Genomic DNA, 17393 nt, shown 5'->3' with positions numbered 1-17393 from the left:
CAAGTCTTAATCCGGGGTTCTTAGTCCGGGCGTCACATTCACACTTTCAGCCTCGTTTCGTGGCCGTTATCGTGTGCGCTCGCTGACGAACTCGTCGTTTCTCGTAGCTTCGGCCATTCCGGCATCAATTTCGTTGCAGTAAGCTATTCGCGATCACTGAGGGACCCTCGCGACGACCGTAACGTGGCTTCGTCTCTCTTTCGCAGCCTCGCATTCGTGCGCTCGCTTACGAACTCGTCGTTTCTTCTAGCATCGGCCATCCCGGCATCGATTTCGTCACGGTAAGCTATTCGCGATCACTGAGGGACCCTCGCGACGACCGTTACTTTGCTTCCACTCCAGTAAAGAAGCTCGCGCGCGCGCGGATTGTCTCGCAATCAGACTTTTCGTAGCGCGTACGTAGAGATCCTCCGAATCGCGCGGAGTCCTGGGGTTCCTTTCTAGCGTGAACGCCTTTTCTGTAGTGCGTGCTTGCCACGTGATTTCCTTCTCTCGGGCTCAGCGTATGAGCGAAGGGGGTTTAGTGCTATTCTCTCTTTTCTAGTTGAGATCATGATTGAACCTCCTCCGAGAACGTCACATGCAGCTTTCCACCGCCGTATTGGAGCTTCTGACACTCGTTCAGGAACCCAACAATGGAAACAGCCTGATACCTTGGTGGAGTGGGGAAACAACCCCGACTTTTGGAAAGACGAGCTGCCTCCTAACTCTAAGTCTCTTTATATTCCTTTTAATGGAGCCAAGTCCGGCACTGCTGTTTCTAATTCAATTAAGAAGATGATAAATGATTTCGAATTGGAAGGTGTCAAAGCAGAAATAGGAACATCCGAAGATAAAGCTGGAGGCAAAGTAATCCCTGGTATGGAAATTCTCGGACCTATTTTTGTGTCAGAGAAGAGCAAACCTGACGTGATTGTCACGCTTCCAAACAACTTGGTTCCTCTTTTGTTTGAGGTACAGTCTCATGCATATGAAGAATCGATTTATCAGACGGCGTCGTACCTTTTGGACAACTTTCGTCTTCTCCGTAATTTGATTCAATGGAAGGAGTGGAGCGCCTACCTTTTTCCCAAGCCAAACGAAGAAGGCTGCGTGACTCGCGTCGACGTCACGTGGATTGATGAGGATCTGAAATTCTTGCTGACGTACGAACCATTGTCGCTGGACGAGTACAGGGAGGACATCAGGAAGAAGCTGAACGAACAGGTGGAAGACGTCAAGCAAGTTGGATTGACGGAAAAAGATTGGAAGTTGAAGTTGCACTGCGGAATTCCGCTCTCAGAAGCGTCTCTTCAGCACCTTGCCGAAGTACTAAAGTTCGGCAGTTGGATTGACTATGAGGAAAAAAAGTCTTGTGAGCCGTCAGCACAACCTCGCAAGCCTAATGAGGAAGATGAAGCAGATTCAGTGGTGAAAGTGGAGCAATGGCCTTCTCTTTCGTCTATCATTGTTGCTTCTAACGGTCATATGTACAAGCATATCATTGATCCAGAGGAGCGATCGAAGATGGCTAAGTTTGTTAATAAGGGCCGTGACAGTGATCTCTGTCTGCTTCCAATTGATTTTGTTGATTTGACTCTGTCACTGTCCTTCCTAAAATATCCGGTGTTGGACTTTCCCATGACAAAGGCTGAAGTGCGAAAATGCTTCTTTCACTTTGCCAAAGGTGTTTCAGTGGCACTATCCTGCCTGCATCGACGTCGCCACGTTGCACATCTCGACGTGCGTCTCGAGAACGTCGCCTTTAGACGAAACCGACTTAACCGAGGTAATGTATTCTTTTCTTCTATCGACTCTTATAGTAAAATAAAATTATTTCAGATGAATATGAAGCGGTATTGATCGACCTTGACCGACATCAGGGAAAAGGCTGTCTATGGTCAAACAAGCTGTATGAAGCGGGCAGCATCATGTACAGCGCCGATCCTCGCTTTACTACCCAAATGTTGGATTGGCGCCAGCTGGGCATAATGCTCTATTTCTGTCATACTGATGCCGACTCTTATAAGAAGCTGAATATTGAAAACATGAAGAAAGTAAAAGATCCTTTTATCAAAGAGCTTCTTCGAGGTACGCTGCTCAGTATTCGTAAACGTAAGGCTCATATTTGAATTTTATAGGGAATCCGGATGGCGAAGCGAAAATAGAAACCTTGACCCTGCGCCCAGAAGTTCGTCATATGTCTATTTCTGGCGTGATCTCGGTAATCCTTGTCTGAATAATTAATTAATTAATAAACGCGCTTGTTGCTGTTTTTATAGGAGCGCGTCAGGATGGCTGAAGATGAATGATCAAGCTCGTGACGTGTCTCAGGTTTTTAGGGGTTTTTTATAATCAAGGTGATCACGATTCAGTATATACGTGATCTGTTTTTAATATTTAGTTAATTTGTGTTAGTCTTGTTCAATAAAAGCCCCAAACCCTTGTTATTTAACTTGATAAAATAAGACTGCCGTATCAGATTGCAATGTCACGTGGCTAGAACGCCGTCGTGTGTCTCTCTCTGCGCATGCCTACTACTTGTGTATCTTTCTGCATGTATCTAGTTGAGGACATGCGTATGTTTTCTTGTGTCACGGTTATAATGTTCCTAAGAGTGGTTGTAAAATAATTCTATACTATCAGCGTGCTTTTTATTGAGAAAAAAGAAATAATTTTTGGTGTAATCTTAGATACGGAGAAGGAAGACTTCGCTATTTGGTTGTGGAAAAAAATCAGCAATCAGCACAAGGACAAGTCTTAATCCGGGTTCTTAGTCCGGGCATCACATTCACACTTCGTTTCGTGCGCTCGCTGACGAACTCGTCGTTTCTCGTAGCATCGGCCATCCCGGTAAGCTATTCGCGATCACTGAGGGACCCTCGCGACGACCGTTACAAAAAAACTGCTATAGCTGTTGCAACAGTCAGTAGGGTACCTTTCTAGCGTGAACGTTTTTTCTGTAGTGCGTGCTTGCCACGGGATTTCCTTCTCTCGGGCTCAGCGTATGAGCGAAGGGGGTTTAGTGCTATTCTCTCTTTTCTAGTTGAGATCATGATTCGACCTCCTCCGAGAACGTCACATGCAGCTTTCCACCGCCGTATTGCAGCTTCTTTCTCTTATTCAGAAGCCCAACAATGGAAACAGCCTGATACCTTGGTGGAGTGGGGAGACAACCCCGACTTTTGGAAATACCGGCTGTCTCCTGCGTCTCTTTATATTCCTTTCGATGGAGCCAATTCCAAATCCGAAGTTTCTAATGCAATTAGGAAGATGATACATGATTTCAAATTGGAAGGCGTCAAAGCAGAAATAGGAGAATCCGAAGAAGAAGCTGGAGGCAAAGTAATCCCTGGTATGGAAATTCTCCAACCTATTTTTGTGTCAGAGAAGAGCAAACCTGACGTAATTGTCACGCTTCCAAACAACTTGGTTCCTCTTGTGTTTGAGGTACAGTATCTTTCTTCTGAATATGAAGATGCGATTTATCTGACGGGGTCGTACCTTTTGGACAACTTTCGTCTTCTCCGTAATTTGATTCAATGGAAGAAGTGGAGCGCCTATCTTTTTCCCAAGCCAAACGAACCAGGCTGCGTGACTCGCGTCGACGTCACGTGGATTGATGAGGATCTGAAATTCTTGCTGACGTACAAATCATTGTCGCTGGACGAGTACAGGGAGGACATCAGGAAGAAGCTCAAAGAACAGGTGAAAGACGTCAAGAAAGTTGGATTGTCGGAAAAAGATTGGAAGTTGAAGTTGCACTACGGAATTCCGGTCTCAGAAGCGTCTCTTCAGCACCTTGCCGAAGTACTAAAGTGCGGCAGTTGGATTCACTATGAGGAAAAAAAGTCTGGTGAGCCGTCAGCACAACGTCGCAAGCCTAATGAGGAAGATGAAGCAGATTCAGTGGAGCAATGGCCTTCTCTTTCGTCTATCATCATTGCTTATAACGGTCATATGTACAAGCATATCATTGATCCAGAGGAGGCATCGAAGATGACTGGGTTTGTTGGCCTTGGCCGTGACAGTGATCTCTATCTTCTTCCAATCAAACCTGTTCGTTTGACTCCGTCACTGTACTTCCTAAAATATCCGGTGTTGGAGTTTCCCATGACAAAGGCTGAAGTGCGGAAATGCTTCTTTCACTTTGCCAAAGGTGTTTCAAGCGCACTATCCAGCCTGCATCGACGTTGCCGCGTTGCACATCTTGACGTGCGTCTCGAGAACGTCGCCTTTAGACGAATCGGAGGTAATGCATTCTTTTCTTCTATTGACTCTTATAGAAAAATAAAAATTATTTTCAGATGATTATGAAGCGGTTTTTATCGACCTTGACCGACATTGGTACACAGACTATCTATGGTTTAACAACCGGTATAAAGGGGGCAGCATAATGTACGACGTCGATGCTGGCTTTCGTAGCCGCTTTACTAACGATATGTTGGATTGGCGCCAGCTGGGTATAATGCTCTATTTCTGTCATGCTGATGCCGACTCTTATGAGAAGCTGAATATTGAAGAAATGTGGGGAAAAGATCCTTTTATTGACGAGCTTCTTCGAGGTACGCTGCTCAGTGCTGTCTGTATTCGTAAACGTACGTAAGTCTCCTATATGAATTTTATAGGGAATGGCAAAGCGAACATAGAAAACTTGGCCCTGCGCCGAGAAGTTCGTGATACGCCTATTTCTCGCGTAATCTCGGTAATCCCTTGTCTGAATAATTAATTAATTATTAAACGCGCTTGTGCTGTTTTTATAGGAGCGCGTTCAGGAGGGCTGAGGATGAATGATAGTTAATTTGTGTTCGTCTTGTCCAATAAAAACCCCAAACCCTTGTTATTTAATTTGATGAAATAAGACTGCCGTATCACATTGCGATGTCACGTGGCCAGAACGCCATCGCGTGTCGCGCATGCCTACTTTAGCAGTTTCAAAAAAATGATCGGTAAGTGGTACATCGCATGCGCATTACGTCATCGCTTCGTTGTCGTCGCAAACCGGCTCATAATATCGTCGGCCGAGTCCGAGATGAACTCGTCCACTATTTCTGCAATCGAGCGAATACTAGCGCTAGTCGACGCAGCAAATATCGATGAACTACGCCGTTTTCTCGCGACGCAGAAAGGCTTTCGACCTCTTCGGGTCGTAAGAACTCGTTTATCATCGCTGTTTCGCACGATTAGGCGTCCCGCGTTTCTTTAGAAGGATTTTCGCAAGTCCGCCATCCACTACGTGTCGGAAAAACGGTTCGAAACGGAGAAGGAAGCAGATGAATGGCTTCGCTATTTGGTTGTGGAAAAAAATCAAAGCGTTGATCTGAAAGAAGTGGTATGGTATGATCTACCCGAGACCTTATATCTCCTGCATGATGTCATGTCTTCATACTAGAGAATGATGGCCCGGTGTTCACCGTGTTGCCATCATGCAGAGCCTCCCACCGCTTACCGTACGAGAGTGCATACCATAGTGTGACGTCATAATTTTTTTATCTCCTGCATGATGTCATGTCTTCATATAATATTCACTTATAGATACTTTTTGGTTTATACAGTTTGATGAACGCAGGCCGCTTCACTATGCGTGCGCTGAGGGGAATATCTTTGGAGTGAAATGGCTCATCAGTCATGGTGCAGACGTCAACGTTAGGGACGTAGTATGTACTGGCTTTGTATGTATGTATGTATATAGTGCTGATGGATCTTGTTTAGGCTAAACATACGCCTTATTTGTATGCCTGTGCGAGTTCCATTGACGCGATGGAGAAAATGCTCGTTCTGGAAGAAAATAATATTGATTTGTCGTCGTTTAGTATTGTAACACATTTATCAAAAGTGTAGCGAAAAAATTTGGAATTTCGTTTTTTTTCTTAGTGTTGGGCTGCTGAAGCGCGATTCTCCTCATATGAACAAGCCCACGAGATTTTTGGCCATTTGATCGAAAAGAAGGGAATGAGCATTGATGCTAGAACCATATATGTAGGAGGAGCTAGAACTGACGTACGTATACGATCTTTTTTGGGGAGTTCCTTACCTGTGCAATATGCGTGATAGATGATGGGTGACACTGCCCTGCATTGTGCCTGCGAGTTGGGAAGCATTTTTGGAGTTAAATGGCTTTTGGAACACTGTCCTTCTCTTCTCGATAGCGTCAACGACGTCAGCTATTGCCTTTTCTCATGTAATTTCTTTTTTCTTATTTCTCTCTCTTTAGGGTGGCTGTACGCCCTTTATGTTGGCTTGTCGAAGTCCCTATGATCGCTCATTAAAAGTGCGCTACCTGAGTGAAAAAGGAGCCAACTGCCTAGCACGAGATTACGTTGGTTTTGCCAAGTCAATTCAGCCGTGAAAACGTCTTTTTTTCGTTTTTTTAGTTGGGAAGGGTGGCTTTGTTTGACGCCGTTCAGGAAGGAATTAGGACTTTTAGTCAGGCTGTTTACAATAAACGGTCATGTTTGCTGGACGCTCTTCAGGAAGGACGGCAGGCTTTGTATGAATCACTTAATACAAGGGAGGGCCCAACTTGGTATGAAGATGCTGTCAGGGATTTCGTAACGTCTGATGACGAGGACGTAAACGACGTTATTCAATACCTTGTTGTGGAGAAACAGATTGATGTCAATTCAGTTGATCGGGTGCAATTCTTTACATCTGCTCTTAATTAAATTCTCTTTAGCAGCGATTTATTTATTTAGGAGAAAAGAACGCCTGTGTTGCACGCATGTTATTGCCGCTCGTCCATCGTCGTCATTCAGCTATTAATGGAACTGGGGGCCAATATTTTGGGCCGAGATAGCGTGAGTCAGAATGCTAACCAGGGGCCTATCTTTTCTATTCTAATTTTTATAGAATGGCCAGAATGCTTTGCATCTAACTGTAAGCAGCTCAAACATAGACTCATCAAAGATTGTCGATTTCTTGCTGGAAAATGGTGTTGATGTAACCTGTAAAGACAAGGTGCCTTTCTTTTATTCCGAGACGTGAAAGAAACTAAACGTGATGTTCAGTACGGAAAGTTGCCTTATCAGGTTGCGAGCAACGGTGAAGTTAGAATGTTCCTTCGACGGAAATACGTACGTGATCATTTTTACTATATTCACGCTGTCGGTATAGCGATCATGTGCTGTAGGACACAATTCAATTTTCCGTCTTTCGACGAGAAAAGGTTCGCCCCGATTCGATTAAAATATGCGTCGTCGGCAGCGAAATGGCCGGAAAGACGACGTTAGTCAATTCTCTTCTTCAACTCAATTGTCCCCCAATCGATCCGAAAAATCGCACAGCCGGTGTTGATATTCGGAGCGGCGAAATTCCGGGAGTAGGCAAAGGATCGATATGGGACTTCGGTGCCCAATCGACGTTTCACAGCGCTCACGGTCTCTTCTTCCAACAGTCGAACACGATTTTCGTTCTTGTCCTTCGCTTTGTCGACGGGCAAAAAATCACGTCAAAAGTCGTTCTTTTAGAGATCGGGCGCTATTGGTGTGCCTTCGTCAAAGCCCCGCTTCGCCTTCTTTCTTCACAGCCTCTTCGCCTTGTACTCGTCTTTAATTTGATTGGGTGCGAAGAGGCGACAGGGGTTGAAGTCAGATTCCAGTGTAAGCAAGTCGTCGACGTTCTTCAGGAAGAATTTCATGGCGTGTTTACAATTACTCACGTAATTGAAATGGACTGCAATAAGAGCGATTCAATTCGCATGAACGACTTCCGCGGCAAACTGAAGAAAATTCGCGAAATAATGCTGAAGGTAGTGACGTATTTATCACCTTACCTGGTCTCTCTTTAATTAATTGTTCTTTGTGTCCGTTCACTTCACAGGCAGCTGATGATGTTCCCATGCTGTGCCGCGCTATTGAGCAGAATCTTTGTCTGCCCGACGACAGGCGAGAAAGGCGATTGCGCTATTTTATGTCGCCAGACGAATTTCAGGAGTGGGTTTCTGAAGATGTTGGCATCCTCTTGACTGACGCCGAAAAGAACGTTTCCGTTGAGTATCTCGATTCTTCCGGAATAGTGAGTAGCAAAGACCTTTCCTGAAAACGCCCTGGTTTTATATAAGTTCACATAGATTGTCAATCTCGTTCGTCAAATTTGTCTCCGACCAAGTTGGCTGTGTCGTAACGTGATCGGTCCACTTCTGGCTCCGCCTTACTTCCCAATCAGCATGCCGTCCGGAAAATTTGGCGAGGTATCGTTGAAGGATGTCGAATCGGCTCTGAGAGCGTTTGAGAACGATCTGAAGCAGAAGGGGATCCCGTGTCTCTCTTCAGTTGCCGCCAAGAAAGCGATTGAAGTTCTTCGTTCCTTAGACCTGTGCATTCCGGTAGAAGATGCACGCGAAACGTATCAGATTCCGGCTCTTCTACAGAATTCAATTCGTAGCGACGCCTGGATTGAAGAATCGGTGTTTGACGTGTATCGTGGCCAGCGATACGAGTGCGCTCATTCCGTCGACATCATCTCGCCGTCGTCGTTTGTCGTCTTCCAATCTCGATGCGCTCGTATAGCCAAGACGAGTCGCGAAGCGTGGAAGGACGGCGTCAAATTAGTGAAGATCGTCGCTGACAAAGTCGTCGAATGCCTCGTTGAATTAGGGATAAAGAAAGAGCACTGTTGCATTGATATCATTCTTCGTTGGTCGAGCCAAACAGCGCGTTGTCATGAAGTGGCAAAGGAATTCCTGGCTGAACTCAAAGATATGATCGTTTGCGTGTGCGATGAAAGGAGTCCGGGTGTCGTTCTAAACTGGTACTATTTGGACAGCAAGCACTTGAGACAGCTTGACGAAGATCCGGCAACCTACTCTATGAGTGACGTAGAGACGAGAGTAACGGAGAAGGCTTTGAATGACGTCTTATTTTCGGTTCGACCAGATAAACGCTTCTATTCTTCGGTGAGAAATTTAGCTGTAATGGAACAGTCTCCAGAGAAGGTACTGTACCTATGAAGAAAATGCACTATTGTTTGTATGCTGTTTTTCTATTAGGACACTTCTGCCGTCGTTGAGCGTACTACGACACCGTCCGCTAAGAGTATTGAATTATTCCGTACAACTTTCTCTATTTTTAAAATCTGTGATCAGGTACATTTCCGGCAGATGAAGAATCTATAACAGTTAATTTGATGAGAGCATGCGCCGCTTTAAAGGGATCAAAATGGGAAGAAATTGGGGGTTTTCTCATTACCTTAGACAATCTCGACGAAATTCGCAGATCCTATGCACATAGCGGCAATGTAGTGCGTATGTTGAAAGTGCTGGATTTGTGGAACACAGCAAAATCACCAACTGTGGGCCAGCTTCTGATGCTGTTTGAGGAGGTCGGCGTGAACAGATGTCACATCAGAAGGAAATACGAGGAATTAGGTACAGTACTGTAGTTTTCATTCTCAGTCGCAATTTCATTTATGACTAGTTTGATTAGTGATTAATAATCGCTCGCTTTTTTACTATTTCTAGGCTTCATTTATTATTATTATTTTTTCGAGTTACCCGGATGCGAGTGCAGAACGCACGGGAATGATTGCAATTTTGACGCCACCTTCAAGCAACGAGATACGCGATCGAGTCACGCAGTGCCTCAGCTCAACTCATCGCAGAAGAGCTCGAAAAGAGCAGCGTATGCCCTGGGGGCCTCGTCGAACAAGTATCTTATAGTCTAGGCCAGCGAAGCTCCCAGTTTGCTGTCGATGTCGCTCTCTAACTCACACCTATTGGCCCTGAGACAGGCCCGGGGCTTTTTTCGCTGCAGAAACTTAGGCAATTCTGGATTGCTTTTCACTCGGTGAATAAATATTTACCCGCAATCGAATATCATTGACGTCACTGTTACTGTCAGCACGGATCCCAAGTAACGGATTTCCGTACTGAATGGAATCACGACATCACCTACCGCATTATACAAAAGCTATAAGAACGAGTTCAAAATCAGTTTGTGTCACAGCCCTCTTTCTTTCCTTTATTGTCATGCTGTTCATTGCAATTCTCGTTGCTGGAGCGATGCTAGCAAACTGCAGCTACACTGGGATTCTCGTGCGTCACAGCCAATCAAGCGTACACATTCCTTCTTGTCCGAGTGGCTACACTCGTCTGTGGGATGGCTACAGCTTTATGGGAAGCGCTGCCATTCGCGGAAACGGCAACGGGCAAGACCTGTCCAGCCCAGGGTCGTGTCTCAAGAACTTCAGGACCATAGCAGCAGCACAGTGCTACGGATCATCCCTCTGTGAGCATTATCAGACAGGAGACTTTAGCGTATGGCTGTGGGGGCGAGACCACTTGCAAGCGAGTCATTGCGTTGTCTGCGAGGGACCCTACACTCACATTGCCGTACACAGTCAAACCGCTTCCTATCCGTCACGTCCCAGTGGCTGGAGAAGCGCTTGGTCTGGATACAGTTTCGTTGAGGTTAATCTACACGGCTTGGGTTCATTATTGTCTATAATAGGCTGAATTATATTCATTTAGTTTCAACTAATACGAGGAGCTGTTGGAGGCTCTGCTGATCTGAGAAAAAGCGGGTCTTGTTTGCCCCATCACGAATCTGTACCCTTCTTGGAATGCCAGGACGCCCGTTGCAAGCGTATCACGGGAAGCGATAAGTCCTACTGGTTATCAACGAGACGCTACAATGAGCCTCACTTGATTGGTGAGGCGAGAAAGCGCACAGTGAGCCGATGCAGAGTCTGTTACAAGTAATTTAAACTCTTTGAAGATTAGATAGGTCTGTTACCAGCAGTCTTTATTAATTGCTCGTCTTTAGACACTCTTTCAGATCTTCTTTTTTTGTTCGTTGTTTTTTTGTACAGTACTGCGTGCTGTGCTGTTGCTGACTTTGCTGACTTTGTGATTGGCATGTACCACTGATCAATGCCCTATTGATTCGTAGTGTAGAGCCCGCGCACGTTTGCGTGTCTGTGCGTAAAATTACCTCGACGAAACTCTTCAAACCGATGGCTCCGAGCGCAACCCAATCGCTTCATTGCATTGATTTCGCCGAAAGTCCTCCGGATCTATTACCGTATTACCGTATCGCGCGTCAGTAATAACGATAACAACGCCATCAGGTTTGTGTGGGGGCTTTCTGCATGAGCGGGGGCGAGAGAAGGGACGTAGCGCAGTGAACCGTGACGTTGAAGCGCAGTGCTAAGCTTATATTCAAACAGCTAGACGGATAGCTCTACTGGTAGACAGAAAACTCGTGCAGCAGATATACATTCAATGTTCCGAAAAGCGCATCTTGCCATACGCTTAGTCTACCCAAAATATACGTTCGCAGCATCGGCCTATGATATCTGGTGGACACACACAGTGGTCCGGGACGCCCGGGACGCACCATCCTCCGTTTTGGCACGGAGTAAGAGAACAGCGGAATTTCGAAGGCTCGGGGCAGGGATAACTCGTATACTTTTCGTAGGCGCTGGAAGCGCAAAGAATAGCGAAGAAGAGCACGACGGTTTTCATTCTTGTTCTAGGAGAGAAAACGCTTTAGGGAAAGTTGTTTTTGTCAAATATCATCTCGCCATGCAACGCTGCGCTTTGCTGTCGTGTGTGTGTCTGATAGGGCAAGTGAGCGTCGCAGGCGTTTTAGAGTTCGTACAAGTACGCCTGCACGTCTCATCAAATGAGCGCACGTTTAGTGTTAAAAATAGCGTCGTGAAATTGTGTTAACGTTACGAGGTAAGATAAGATCGTCTAGCCTACTGTGTTGATCGAGAATGATGTTGGCTTAGAGGCTATCGAAGCCAAGTCTTATTCACTCTAGAACATAGGCTCGTTTGCAGAAGGTTTTCTGTCTAGAGATCAACTGCGCAAGGGATGTTTTTATTTCACCAAAATATCGCCTCTCTAAGTGGCAGCCGGAGAAACTAACACTGTTAGGATACTGTTAGTAGAAGAGAAGCCGGAGAAACTAAATCATCGAAGAACTCGCATAAGCAAGGCACCATCTGCAGCTTCTCCTTTGCGAGGCTTTGGCGGCATGTTGCAGACTTCAGAACAGGTGCATCCACTATATCGAGTTTCGTCAATACGCACGCGAGTTCCGCCGCTGCATGAAATCTTAGTCATCGCACTGACTATCAGAGGAAATTAAGGCCAGGCCTTTTGACGGAGTGGGACTGTTTCCGCGCTCATCGAATCACAAAACTGCCAGGTATGCGAGAGGAAAAACTTTATTGGTGGTAAAGCGGTTAGACTGCTGGAGGTAAACCCTCAGTGATCAAGTCGTAACCTGATCCCAGCAGTGATGTTGCTGTCATAAAGAAAACCTCACCGCTATAACAATAGCCTAGACTAGTACACTACACAAACACACACACAATACACACTACGAAGTTCTTTCTAGAGTTCCCTTCCTTCAACGATCCGACCCGTCCCCCCCCCGTTCCCCCCTCTCCTCGTTCTTTTTTACATTAGACTAGTTGTCTAGTCTTTTCAATAAGCTAATGTGAGTAGAGGCGTCCAGCTGGGTGATGAGCTCCTCGTTGTTTGTTTCAATAAAATACAGTGGGCAGACGCGTTGTTGAGCAAATGAAATGATGTTTTCGAGCGTCGATAAAGAAAGTCTTATAGCAGAGATGACGAATTCCGTTATTCCCTTATTTTCTTGCATTCGTTTCCGCACCGTTACTCCGCCTGACAAAAAGTACACAATAGAAATGATATTTCCTTCAAAATCCTACTCACTTCCCATAGCAACCATAGCTCTAACATTCCTTCCACATTTTCCAATGAAAAGGCCAGCATCGTCGTTGTGAACTCCTACGACGAATCGATCCTTTCTGTTACGACGACGACGACGACGATGTTGAGTCGTAGAGCCTGCATGCAGTTACACATGCTAATGTGCTACAGTTGTACGCTTACCTACCTGAGAGACTCGTAGACACCGACCCCCTAGTCTCTCCATCCTCTCCGCCACTACCTAAATACAAAGTTAGGATTGACTATATCGTTAAATACTTACTGATTGCAAGCGAAAATGGTTCGGTTGCTATGTATGTAGCAGCCGTTCCTGAGTGGCGAAGAATCATGATGCTCGTCTTCGTCACGGACATCACGTCACCCTATATAGAGAAGATCATGATGATGGCACATGCAGTCACAGAACGTTCTATTCATTACCTGTATGGTTCGAACGACGTCAACGATGACGACTTCGACGTAGTAATCTACGATAAGGGTGACGAAAACTATGTTTGGCGTTGCCATGAAGTAGTCGTATCGATGGTCCATGTGTGGATATGTGTATTCTTCCGAGTCGGTTATCGTGAAGGTGAACGAGTCGGTGGTTGCCATGGGCAACGGTCGGCGTCTGACGATTTCGCGGCCGCTTTGGGGGTTGAAGGAATCGTCCGGTAGGGGATCTACAGAAGAGTCCCAAGCATCAACGCATGTTTCAATTATTGATCTTATCTTGGCGCCGGGCAGCGGCGTGGGCCCGGCGCGTGTTGATGGATAGCGCTTTAGGAGACGTTGTCCCAGTAGCACAGCGGTAGCACTGGCCCCCAAGAGGGCCACAGACATTTCGAAAGCGAACGAGCACATAAGAGCAGCGAACAAGAACCCAGTAATAGAGTGCCAATTTTTTTGTTTGCGCGTGCCAATAAGGACCATTGGCAGCGTTCTCATTGGTTGGCGCTAATTGAGAACGCTGATTGGATGACACTCATTGTTTGTCATTGTCGTTTGTCGAAGCGTTGTGATTGGCCAATTACGCGATTGGCTCGATTTGTTTTCCCGAAACATGCGCAGCGCTGCGCGTCGGTACGCGAAGCTCAGCGGCGGCGAAAGCGATTCGCACGAGGAGCTGGAGCTCCCTGGCCACACGTAACGCTCGCACGTACGGTCCTGTCGGCACGCGCCGCGACGGAAGCCGTCAAAAAAGCTCTCAACTGCCTCCCACGATCGCGAGGTACACTCCTACTGTACAAACGATTCGTCTCGCGACTGATCACGATCGCCAATCCGTTGCGAAACGAAACGTCGATGAGAGCACGCATGGTTCCGACTCCGGTAAGCGACGATAGCATACAAAATAGGTGTGGGAACCCTTTTCAGAGTGCACACGTAGTCTACGTACATTAGCATGTGGGGGACCCTTTCTCCTACACGACAATGAAATTCATGCGGCTTAGCTCTCCACACATGCACGCAGCTGTAGTCCTGCTAGTCGATGTTGGCGCATTGGCAGCACCGACCATTGAAATTTGAGGGACATGAACATTGGCTGTGACCAGGCAAGCACACTCCCCCGTTTTGGCACGGATTAGGAAAGCACGTCCGGAAAGATGCGGGACACGGAACAACCGTCTCACCACCCGTCTCAGCCCCACCCGCCGCCAACTGAGCGTAGGTGTACGAAGCGCAAACCAATAGAAAGAAGAAGAGAACAGCTTTCATCCTTCAGTATACAGAGAGAGAGAGATGCATTTAGAAAAGTTTCGTTCGAATAGTTTGTGCACCTGTTTGTTGACCTCGGGCCTTTTCTGTGACGAGGCAAGTGATCGTCGCTAACGTTTTATTGTCTCCTTCATAAGCCATACTCCGACAGCATGTTCCGTTCGTTTTCCTAGTGAGCATAGGTCAGTCTTTAGATAGATAGTCCTATTAGGCAAAGAGCGTCTTGACCGCGCACAGGACGTAGTATTGATCTTCAGCGAGGCTATAGAAATATCTCTCTTCTGTCTAGACGATACATTGTATCCTGGAGATAAGCGAGACGTTGCCTGCAGTGTTCCTTTTTTTACGAGGCTTTGTGGCTATTTGAGGTGCGCGATTCATTGCTTTTCATTTCCTGTCTAGAAACACTACAGTACAATTAATTTCTGTTACTCTAGGCATTGTGTTGGCATGCAGTCGAACCGAAGGCTTCAGTTATTTTTGACGTTGTGCGTGACGTCAGGGTAATTTAATTAATCAAACGTCACGCGAGGACTTCACCTGCGATGAAAGTCGCCCTCTTCAATCCCATCTTTGCCGTAATGGCCGTCGGTGGTCGGGTTCGTCATTGCTAATAAATTTGTCTGTACGTTACTTATTCTCGCGTTGCCAGTCAGTTGGGCGAGATCGTCGTTCTGCCGCTGTGGCTCTCCGCTTATCCGAAGCTCAACAACTCAGAAACTGAAATCGCAGTCGATGGCTATTTCTGTCTGACCTTCTCTAGTTTCGCTTTCGTCGTCATATCGGGCGTGTGGACCCTCGCGCTCGTCATCATCTCGTCGTTCCGGTCGGGGAGCGAGAAAATGATCTCGTCGACCGATTACACCTTTCCCCAGGGAAGACTCTTCTGGATCGGCTTTTGCGACGCGCTCAACGGTCTCATTGTCATCTTTGCCGGGTCGCCGGAACGAACGAACGTCTCGCTCCAAGGAAAATTGGGAAATTCCATGATACCGCTTACAATTATCCTTCGGTACTAATGTGCATTCCTCATTTGAGCAGCTCAAATGTTTTTGGCCAAAAGTTCTCTTACCTCTGTGACGAAACGCTAAACAAAAAGGTGGCTGCTCGAATGAGGATTTTTAGAAGCTATACTATATATGTGCACTGGCGCCGCAGGTTTCTAGTTCTGAAGAAAAAGCCAAACGTTTTGCAATTCGTCGCAGCCGTTGGCGTCTTTTTAGCGATCTTCTTCTGTCTCATTCCAAGCTTTGCCAGCATGGATCCTCCTCAAGCCTGTGATGGCAGCAACGTCACAAACGAGAAGAATAATTCAACTGCCGGGGGCTCGGAGTCACTTGCCGGTCGCATATTGTGGCCATTGTGCTTCGTTCTTGGCTTGGTTCCGGCGGCGCTGATGAACGTGCTTGAAGAGCGCAGTCTCCAGGGACGTCATCGGCGTAGTCAAATCAATCTCATCTTCTTACTTTTCTGCACGTCGTGCTATCAGTTGCTCACCAGTCTCGCTCTCTTCTGGGCCGATATTATACCCGGGTTTGGAATGTCAGATGATATCAAGACTTTTGGAGAAAAGTAAGTGCTGCTTTTTCATATCAATGGTATTTGACCTGTGGATTGTTTTAGTTACTATTTTGGGTTATCTTGCTTCTTTGGTGGAGACAACTGCGGACCTACAACAGGTGGCAGGGGAACGCTCTTTATTTTCTTTTATGTCGTCAGCTACCTCGGCGATGGCCTTCTCCTTCGCTACAGTGACGGAGCAACGTTTTTAGCCATAGTTGCAGTATGATTATAATAGCAATAGTATGTACGTTTAAATACTGTATCTTTAGGCTATGAGTACACCTGTGGGATTTTTGTTTTGGACGCTATTTCAGCAGCCACCCTGTCCGTTTGCTTTTCATCCTAGTACAAATAAGAGCACCTGGTTTAGTCTTGGTGGAATTGCGGTGATGATCCCGTGCATTTTTCTCTACAACGTGCAGATGTATTTAGCGTTCCCTCTTAAATTCGCGCTTTTTCACTCATTTTTTGCAGGCCTAAGAAGTCTCCGAAGACGGATCAGCTTCTTGGAGAAGCATAGGGAAAACTGAAGGAGGGCAGTATACAGGGAGGATTATCTTCTTATTTAGAAGGACGAACAGTGGGGAGACGCGTTGTTGAGCAAATGAAATGATGTTTTCGAGCGTCGAGAAAGTAAGTTTTATAGCAGAGATGACGAATTCCGTTATTCCCCTATTTCCTTGTATTCGTTTCCGCGCCGAAACGCCACCTGACAAAAGTGCGGTAGAAACGATTTTTCTTAGTGATTTTGAAATCATACTCACTTCTCATAGCAACCATAGCTCTGACATTCCTTCCACATTTTCCAATAAAAAGGCCAGCATCGTCGTCGTGAACTCCTACGACGAATCGATCCTTTCTGTTACGACGACGACGACGATGTTGAGTCGTAGAGCCTACATGCAGTTACACATGCTAAAGTGCTACGGTTGTATGCTTACGTACCTGAGAGACTTGTAGACACCGACCCCCAGTCTCTCCATCCTCTCCACCACTACCTAAATACAAAGTTAGGATTGACTATATTGTTAAATACTTACTGATGGCAAGCAAAAATGGTTCGGTTGCTATGTATGTAGCAGCCGTTCCAGAGTGGCGAAGAATGAGGATGCTGGTCTTCGTCACGGACATCAAGTCACCCTATATAGAGATTATATAATGATGATGGCACATGCAGTCACCCAACGTTCTATTCATTACCTGTATCGTTTGAGTGACGTCAATGATGACGACTTCGACGTAATAATCAACGATCAGGGTGACGAAAAATATGTTTGGCGTAGCCATGAAGTAGTCGTATCGATGGTCCATGTGTGGATATGTGTATTCTGTGAAGGTGAAGGAGTCGGTGGTTGCCACGATTTCGCGGCCGCTTTGAGTGCGGCCCCCAAGAGGGCCACAGACATTTCGAAAGCGAACGAGCACATAAGAGCAGCGAACAAGAACCCAG

The 17393-nt window shown here is 46.2% G+C and overlaps 7 protein-coding genes across 12 annotated transcripts in view; 5 read left to right on the top strand and 2 right to left on the bottom strand.

Annotated features, from left to right (window-relative positions):
• The first annotated feature begins 29 nt into the window (after positions 1-29).
• LOC136187752 (uncharacterized) lies at positions 30-2434 on the top strand. Its single transcript, XM_065975428.1, has 6 exons — positions 30-138; positions 207-281; positions 545-1768; positions 1822-2070; positions 2121-2203; positions 2262-2434. The coding sequence occupies exons 3-6, from the start codon at positions 553-555 to the stop codon at positions 2289-2291; spliced, it is 1578 nt and encodes a 525-aa protein (XP_065831500.1). The 5' UTR covers positions 30-138; positions 207-281; positions 545-552; the 3' UTR covers positions 2292-2434.
• Positions 2435-2758: 324 nt separating this feature from the next.
• On the top strand, positions 2759-4842 carry LOC136186884 (uncharacterized). Its single transcript, XM_065974358.1, has 5 exons — positions 2759-2832; positions 3026-4231; positions 4287-4544; positions 4608-4684; positions 4743-4842. The coding sequence occupies exons 2-5, from the start codon at positions 3034-3036 to the stop codon at positions 4761-4763; spliced, it is 1554 nt and encodes a 517-aa protein (XP_065830430.1). The 5' UTR covers positions 2759-2832; positions 3026-3033; the 3' UTR covers positions 4764-4842.
• A 135-nt stretch (positions 4843-4977) lies between these two features.
• On the top strand, positions 4978-9474 carry LOC136186893 (death-associated protein kinase dapk-1-like). Of its 4 annotated transcripts, none has more exons than XM_065974369.1 (16): positions 4978-5125; positions 5186-5311; positions 5535-5636; positions 5692-5796; positions 5854-5979; positions 6034-6138; positions 6194-6298; positions 6354-6614; positions 6675-6776; positions 6829-6936; positions 6987-7052; positions 7109-7726; positions 7798-7992; positions 8048-8911; positions 8966-9011; positions 9062-9474. In XM_065974369.1, exons 1-16 carry the CDS (start codon positions 5012-5014, stop codon positions 9355-9357), a joined length of 3339 nt encoding a protein of 1112 aa, XP_065830441.1. In that variant the 5' UTR covers positions 4978-5011; the 3' UTR covers positions 9358-9474. The 4 variants fall into 4 exon arrangements, with proteins under 4 accessions (XP_065830441.1, XP_065830440.1, XP_065830442.1 ...); XM_065974368.1 differs by having other exon boundaries at positions 4978-5128; XM_065974370.1 differs by lacking the exons at positions 4978-5125; positions 5186-5311 and adding an exon at positions 5390-5429.
• Positions 9475-9943: 469 nt separating this feature from the next.
• LOC136187466 (collagen alpha-2(IV) chain-like) lies at positions 9944-11468 on the top strand. The gene is made up of 4 exons (XM_065975067.1): positions 9944-10384; positions 10445-10630; positions 11256-11333; positions 11394-11468. The coding sequence occupies exons 1-4, from the start codon at positions 9944-9946 to the stop codon at positions 11466-11468; spliced, it is 780 nt and encodes a 259-aa protein (XP_065831139.1).
• LOC136186894 (crt homolog 2-like) lies at positions 10906-17321 on the top strand. 3 transcript variants are annotated; one of them, XM_065974372.1, is made up of 10 exons: positions 10906-11333; positions 11394-11656; positions 11710-12131; positions 14670-14748; positions 14818-14979; positions 15037-15392; positions 15539-15952; positions 16004-16163; positions 16213-16367; positions 16418-17321. In XM_065974372.1, the coding sequence occupies exons 5-10, from the start codon at positions 14926-14928 to the stop codon at positions 16461-16463; spliced, it is 1185 nt and encodes a 394-aa protein (XP_065830444.1). In that variant the 5' UTR covers positions 10906-11333; positions 11394-11656; positions 11710-12131; positions 14670-14748; positions 14818-14925; the 3' UTR covers positions 16464-17321. The 3 variants fall into 3 exon arrangements, with proteins under 3 accessions (XP_065830444.1, XP_065830446.1, XP_065830445.1); XM_065974374.1 differs by lacking the exons at positions 10906-11333; positions 11394-11656; positions 11710-12131 and adding an exon at positions 13594-13892; XM_065974373.1 differs by lacking the exons at positions 10906-11333; positions 11394-11656; positions 11710-12131 and adding an exon at positions 13594-13993.
• LOC136186895 (uncharacterized) lies at positions 12113-13636 on the bottom strand. The gene is made up of 5 exons (XM_065974375.1): positions 13103-13636; positions 12945-13044; positions 12849-12902; positions 12665-12799; positions 12113-12613 (listed from the first exon to the last, which is right to left on the bottom strand). Exons 1-5 carry the CDS (start codon positions 13607-13609, stop codon positions 12396-12398), a joined length of 1014 nt encoding a protein of 337 aa, XP_065830447.1. The 5' UTR covers positions 13610-13636; the 3' UTR covers positions 12113-12395.
• Positions 16783-17393, bottom strand: part of LOC136187465 (solute carrier family 12 member 9-like) — a 5142-nt gene continuing 4531 nt past the window's right edge. The window contains exons 34-35 of the mRNA XM_065975066.1: positions 16889-16941; positions 16783-16839 (exon numbers count right to left, since the gene is read on the bottom strand). Of these exons, the coding sequence (XP_065831138.1) occupies positions 16783-16839; positions 16889-16941 (110 nt within the window). The remainder of the gene's footprint in view (positions 16840-16888; positions 16942-17393) is intronic.

Source organism: Oscarella lobularis, chromosome 5 (genome assembly GCF_947507565.1).
Source record: "Oscarella lobularis chromosome 5, ooOscLobu1.1, whole genome shotgun sequence".
NCBI lineage: Eukaryota > Metazoa > Porifera > Homoscleromorpha > Homosclerophorida > Oscarellidae > Oscarella > Oscarella lobularis.
This window is presented reverse-complemented; position numbering and strand designations above follow the sequence as displayed.

Coding starts and splice junctions, on each gene's coding strand:
- LOC136187466 (XM_065975067.1), top strand. CDS start 9,944: ATGCTGTTCATTGCAATTCTCGTTGCTGGAGCGATGCTAGCAAACTGC. Junction 10,385..10,444: donor CTGGATACAGTTTCGTTGAG/GTTAATCTACAC, acceptor ATATTCATTTAG/TTTCAACTAATACGAGGAGC. Junction 11,334..11,393: donor ATCCTCCGTTTTGGCACGGA/GTAAGAGAACAG, acceptor TACTTTTCGTAG/GCGCTGGAAGCGCAAAGAAT.
- LOC136186893 (XM_065974368.1), top strand. CDS start 5,012: ATGAACTCGTCCACTATTTCTGCAATCGAGCGAATACTAGCGCTAGTC. Junction 5,980..6,033: donor TAGGAGGAGCTAGAACTGAC/GTACGTATACGA, acceptor TATGCGTGATAG/ATGATGGGTGACACTGCCCT. Junction 6,615..6,674: donor ATGTCAATTCAGTTGATCGG/GTGCAATTCTTT, acceptor TTATTTATTTAG/GAGAAAAGAACGCCTGTGTT.
- LOC136186894 (XM_065974372.1), top strand. CDS start 14,926: ATGAAAGTCGCCCTCTTCAATCCCATCTTTGCCGTAATGGCCGTCGGT. Junction 16,164..16,212: donor CGTTTTTAGCCATAGTTGCA/GTATGATTATAA, acceptor CTGTATCTTTAG/GCTATGAGTACACCTGTGGG. Junction 16,368..16,417: donor TTTCTCTACAACGTGCAGAT/GTATTTAGCGTT, acceptor CATTTTTTGCAG/GCCTAAGAAGTCTCCGAAGA.
- LOC136186895 (XM_065974375.1), bottom strand. CDS start 13,609: ATGAGAACGCTGCCAATGGTCCTTATTGGCACGCGCAAACAAAAAAAT. Junction 13,045..13,102: donor ACGTCGTTCGAACCATACAG/GTAATGAATAGA, acceptor TTCTCTATATAG/GGTGACGTGATGTCCGTGAC. Junction 12,614..12,664: donor AGCTATGGTTGCTATGGGAA/GTGAGTAGGATT, acceptor ACTTTTTGTCAG/GCGGAGTAACGGTGCGGAAA.
- LOC136186884 (XM_065974358.1), top strand. CDS start 3,034: ATGATTCGACCTCCTCCGAGAACGTCACATGCAGCTTTCCACCGCCGT. Junction 4,545..4,607: donor TATTGACGAGCTTCTTCGAG/GTACGCTGCTCA, acceptor TGAATTTTATAG/GGAATGGCAAAGCGAACATA. Junction 4,685..4,742: donor CTATTTCTCGCGTAATCTCG/GTAATCCCTTGT, acceptor CTGTTTTTATAG/GAGCGCGTTCAGGAGGGCTG.
- LOC136187752 (XM_065975428.1), top strand. CDS start 553: ATGATTGAACCTCCTCCGAGAACGTCACATGCAGCTTTCCACCGCCGT. Junction 2,071..2,120: donor TATCAAAGAGCTTCTTCGAG/GTACGCTGCTCA, acceptor TGAATTTTATAG/GGAATCCGGATGGCGAAGCG. Junction 2,204..2,261: donor CTATTTCTGGCGTGATCTCG/GTAATCCTTGTC, acceptor CTGTTTTTATAG/GAGCGCGTCAGGATGGCTGA.